Source organism: Drosophila persimilis, unplaced genomic scaffold, assembly GCF_003286085.1.
Source record: "Drosophila persimilis strain 14011-0111.01,24,50 unplaced genomic scaffold, DperRS2 tig00000686-arrow-arrow-pilon, whole genome shotgun sequence".
NCBI lineage: Eukaryota > Metazoa > Arthropoda > Insecta > Diptera > Drosophilidae > Drosophila > Drosophila persimilis.
In genome coordinates, this window is record NW_020825336.1 from 1,576,310 (window position 1) to 1,581,339 (window position 5,030).

At 50.0% G+C, this 5,030-nt stretch overlaps 1 protein-coding gene across 2 annotated transcripts; it reads right to left on the minus strand.

Annotated features, from left to right (window-relative positions):
- Window positions 1–1,254: 1,254 nt before the first annotated feature.
- On the minus strand, window positions 1,255–4,651 carry LOC6601663 (glutamate receptor 1). Of its 2 annotated transcripts, none has more exons than XM_026991757.1 (9): window positions 4,403–4,651; window positions 4,057–4,236; window positions 3,717–3,953; window positions 3,284–3,644; window positions 2,952–3,214; window positions 2,431–2,889; window positions 2,129–2,346; window positions 1,667–2,072; window positions 1,255–1,588 (listed from the first exon to the last, which is right to left on the minus strand). In XM_026991757.1, the coding sequence occupies exons 1-9, from the start codon at window positions 4,589–4,591 to the stop codon at window positions 1,553–1,555; spliced, it is 2,349 nt and encodes a 782-aa protein (XP_026847558.1). In that variant the 5' UTR covers window positions 4,592–4,651; the 3' UTR covers window positions 1,255–1,552. The 2 variants fall into 2 exon arrangements, with proteins under 2 accessions (XP_026847558.1, XP_026847557.1); XM_026991756.1 differs by having other exon boundaries at window positions 1,256–1,588; window positions 2,129–2,373.
- Between the last annotated feature and the right edge of the window lie 379 nt (window positions 4,652–5,030).

Consider the following 5,030-nt stretch of genomic DNA (forward strand, 5'->3'; position numbering starts at 1 on the left):
GTGAACGCCCCAATACCCAGCAGTAATCCCATTCCCTGCTTTAAATGTTCCCAGGTGAGCTTCAATTACACATTCGTTGTATTACAAATTAACAAAGCCCCAAAGCACTTTGCCAAAAACAAACCAACCAAAAATGTTAACAAACAATGTGCAAATTAGGCCGCAATCTCGCACACCAATACATTCACACACACACAGACATACAGAGAGTGAGAGAGAACTCCCCACAAAGGAGCAGAGCGGAGCGGAGTGGAGCGGCAAAGCCGCTGACAAAGAAAAGCGACAAAAAACACACCGCCTGCTAAACGCCACAACCACAATCGCGATAAAAATCGCAAAAACCGAGCTGAACGCAATGAAATCAAATCAAATAAGGCTAATGCTCACAAAGCCGATTTGGCCGCAAATTTAGTAAAATTAAAATAATGTGCAAGACAGTTGCTCGAAATCAAATTCCATTTTCCATTTCCATTTCCATTGGCATTTCATTCGATTGGCAATATCTAATTAAATCAGGAAAACCGCAAACAGAAACGCAAACACACAAATAGCCGTGCACTCGTTCGTGAGGAGTGGCGTGGTGGGGAAATAATAACAATTAAAATAATTATATTAGCATTAGCTTACATTAATTTGAGTTCAATTTAAAACTGAAACGAATGAAACTATGTATGTATATAGCTCGAGCCAGCCGCTCGAAGGCCTAAGCTGCGATGCGCTGCGCTGCGCTGCGATGTGGCTGCTGTCGACTTTCCCTGCCTTTCCCCCCCAGATGTGTTTGCTTTAACTTCGATGCTCGTACATAATTTAGCGGGTACATCGGTTGGGAAACGACCGCAGCCAGAACGCACCCCATCTAGGTAAGGGGTAAGAGGTAAGAGGCGAGAGGTAAGAGGCGCAGGCGGAAAGCAAAGTTTCTGCACTGAAAAGCCTCTTAGGTTTGAGCCACGTTTGCCCTTGCCCGGGTTTTGTTAAAACTTTAAGTCAACTAAGCGGCTTACCTCCACATCGACAGACAGATGCACAGGCCACCGCTGCTAGAGATACATAAACGCACACTCTGGCAGCACACTCTGGCAGCACACTCTGGTAGATAGGCACACCCATCATACACCCCCACACCTACATACATATGTATAGACATCACTCATGCGACACGTGTAACCCGTTGGAATGGAAATGAAAACTCAATTTCTGATTTTGCTTACAACATACGGCTTTATTATTAGAGTATTTTTGGAATAAGTAATTTTCACTTAACCTATGTACAGGGTTAGTATTTGTATTATTATTAGTATTAGTATTAGTATTAGTTATAGTTAATTTATGCACGCACGCCCTTGTATACATTTATCAAAAATACAATAATAGTAATTATATTATAATTATTCTGTACAGTTTTCGAACGCCGCCTGCCATCATTCCCATGGTATTCGCTCTATGTAGACCCGAGAGTTGATTGCCAGCGTCGTTTAGTTATGCGTTATCGGATAATGCGTTAATTATTTACAAAAATTCCGCAATGCTAGCATGCTGGTGGCCGGGACATCGCTTACATGCTGTACTGATAGCGCACATTAGATGCCAGCTGCGGGGGAGAGAGTTTTTTGGAAAAGATATTCAGTGGAATTACGAGTATTCTCGGTAAGTAAGCCTTTGGCCTCACCTCAACGCCCACCAATCGCTCGTCGTACTCGCTGCTGGCCTGCATCGCCAGCTTTGCCTGCGAATGCATAATCGCATCGGAGAGCGAGTCCCGTTGATATGTAGAGGAGCCCATCATGCCGGGTACGGTTACCCCGCCGGCGGTGCCGTTGGACGGGGCCTTCAGGCGCGAGGTCTTGCTGCGGCAGAAGAACTCCACGATGGCCACCACCACGGCCAGGAGCAGGCCGCCGATTAGTATGTAGTAGATCCCTGCCACGTTGCTCAGCGACAACTCGTTGGGGGTGGAGGTCTCCTGGCTGTCCAGATTGGGGTTGCACTCGGTCTTGTCGTACCACCACTTGTTGCGTATCCTCAGTAGTTCTCCGTTCTCCTTCAGCGTGAGCACGGCTTCATTCAGGCGTTTTCTGGTGGGGAAGAGGAATATTCTTTCGATTCACCCCTAAAATTACCTCAAACTAACCTTATGGGCGATCCTATGGGTGTGGCCACGCCAAATCCCTTGGCATCGATGTTGCGGCCCACTTTCATGGTATCGCAAGGGGACCTGGCATTCACGTACTCATTCTTTGGGGACTCCACCAGCAGGGCGTACTTCCCCTTGGAGGTGCGCACCCTGCGGATGCCCTCGTCGTAGGCATGGACCGATAAATGGGGATTGGAGTTCATGTAGTCCCACATCTTCTTGTGCAATTCGATTTGCGATCGCTGAAAAACATCTCCATTCTAAGAGGGAAAAAATGGGAAACGCTAGGCAGAGCTCACCTGAAAGAAGTCCCAAGTGGCGCCATGTAGGAGCGTTCCATACTGCACATCCGTTTGCATGGCCAGATCCTCGGGGGACTTGATGGGGGACACCATGCGTTCCACGGTGAGGAAGGCAGCCAGGTTTGCGGTGTACGAGGAGATCAGAATGATGGTGAAGAACCACCAGACGGCGGCGGCAATCCGTCCGGCAATGGATGGAGGCGTCAGATCGCATCCCTGCTGCATGAAGGCGGCCAGCGAATACCAGAACGAGTTGAGCAGACTGAAGTCGTTGGCCGGAACAGGAGACTGATGCTGCGGCGGCTCACTGTGAGTGGCCCCACCAATGATCCCGGGTGGCTGCTGGACAGCGCCCTCTGGCTGGGGTCGCCTCACAATGCGCCACTCGTACGGCGGGAAACGTGTGACGAAATAGAGCACAATACTGACACCCAGATAGCTAAAGATCACGCTCATCTGAAAGGTACCTCCATCGTATGGGACACTCTTTTGGAAACCTTTCCATCCCCAGTACTTACCCAGATCTCCTGCGATAGGGGATTGAGGAAACTGAATACTCCTGGAGTCTGCTTGACGGGCTTTTTGATCATTATGGATATGCCCAGGGTCATGAAGGGCTTGCTAAAGTCAATCACTCGCTCGCGCTCCGCTGTGATGGTCATGGCCGCTATGGCAATATCTGCCTCCTTGCGCACCAGCTCCCCCACCATGCCATCCCAGCCGCCAGGAGCATACTGATTCTCGGAGCCGTAGTTTCCATCCTGCACCAAACGGAGTTCGTCTGAGGAATAGAGAGGCAAGATTGATCCAAGGAAAGGAAAGGAAAGGGAAGCTCAGGAATATAGCTCACATCGTATTCCCAATTGATTTGCCAGCATATCGGCCAGGTCCTTGCAATAACCCTCGAACCGATCATTGCCCACCAGCTCCTCGCCATAGTGGGGCTGCTTGTGCATCAGATAGGGTTCCTCCAGGACACTAGTCACGATGTATGTATGGTTCTTGGAATAGTCCCCTGAGTTGGCCGAGGCAGAGCGCGATGAAGTCGCATAGCTGCGGCTGTGGAGGGGCAGGAGACCCACATCGTCGCGCCACTCGGCCACCTGCTGCAAACTGCTGTTCACGGACATCTCCACCACATGCAGCGTGTAGTTGATGCGGCGCCCGTCCTCATCGAAGCGAATCTCCCCGGACAAGCCATCGATTTCCACCTGGTTCCGGGGCGGAATCAATGGTATGTTTCAAGCACTGCTCGCAGAACCTGTCCGTCACTCGTCACTCACCTTCCGTAGGACTCGAGAGATTTTTTCGCCCTGCTCCCACGGCGTCACCCAGCCCTTGCTCGTGTTGCAGTCCAGCAAGGCACTCGACTCGTTCGTCCCCGAGGAGGAGCTCGAGCCACCGCCATGGCTGCGACGCTGCAGATGATTGGAACGGAACTGATCCGGCTTCTTGCGCAAAATGCGATTGAAGGCCTCGACGAGCACAAAAACCGCATCATACATCAATGCCGCCTGAGCCTGTGGACCAAATCGGAGGAAGATGGAAAGAAGGAATGAAGGAATGAAGGAGGAGGTCAGCACTTGGGGGAGAGCACAAATCAATGCCCCGTTGGAAATTTACCGAAATGGCTGGTAAGCTGTTGCCTCCCGCTGCGCCCAGGCCAGAGCCTGACGGCTCCAAGCGTTTCCGGCTATCATGGAAATCCCGAACCGCCCGCCGATTAGTGTCGACAATGCGAAAGCCGGTGATGTTGATGGCACCGAACTCTGCCACATCGCTGGGCCAATGATTGTCCATGACCTACGCCCCAAAAAAAAAAGAACAGAAAGGGAGACAAGATGGGAAAAAGAATAAAAATGTAACACAACGCAATGAAGGATCCCCGAACGGAAGCTAGCAATAATTGCTTATTAAAGTCCCGCACCCCTCGGCAAGCCCAGGGGGGTCTGCTCTCCATTCCACTCACCAGACCACTGAGCAGGTAATGATAGGTGCGCCTGCCCAGCTTTATGTCCCGCACATGCTGCACGATGATCTCTTTGGCCATTTCCGCCGGGCAGTCGAGCACGATGCGCTTTTTGCTGAAGCGACCCAAATCCTCCAGCGTGTGCAAAAACTCAATGGCCATTGTTACGTTGGCGATGCGTTTCACCATTTGCACACGGAATGTTTCATTTCCGGGCTTCAGTTCTTGATAGATTTGCTGCAGCCGTAGTAAGCCTGTCGGTTTCCAAAGCGATTGTTGGTCAGGTCAGTCGAATGGTTGAATGGTTAAACGAATCACCCAGTGTTGGGATTGTTTGTGGATGTGGTAATTCGGAGGGAAGATGGTAGATGGTTGGTGGGGGATTAAAGTATCTTGAGGCACGAAAAACAATCTGATAATGCCACAAACTGAAAGACAGCTTAGGGTTTTATGGTAATAGCTGCCATCCATAAACAATTTCCAGCATCCGAGTGTATATACGAATAGATCTATCACTTTTATAGAGTAAATCAAGCCTGCTCCTTCTGTTCGCTCCTCCCATCATGGGATCTGTCATTTAATCATATTCCTCATTCCTCATTCCCCGAAACTTCATTCAATCTTTCAA

Bases quoted from the DNA above. Each gene is read 5' to 3' on its own strand.
- LOC6601663 (XM_026991756.1), bottom strand. From the start codon at position 4,591: ATGGTGAAACGCATCGCCAACGTAACAATGGCCATTGAGTTTTTGCAC. The intron at 3,645-3,716 runs GTGAGTGACGAG...CCCCGGAACCAG, and splicing joins TCTCTCGAGTCCTACGGAAG to GTGGAAATCGATGGCTTGTC. The intron at 2,890-2,951 runs GTAAGTACTGGG...GGTACCTTTCAG, and splicing joins CCCTATCGCAGGAGATCTGG to ATGAGCGTGATCTTTAGCTA.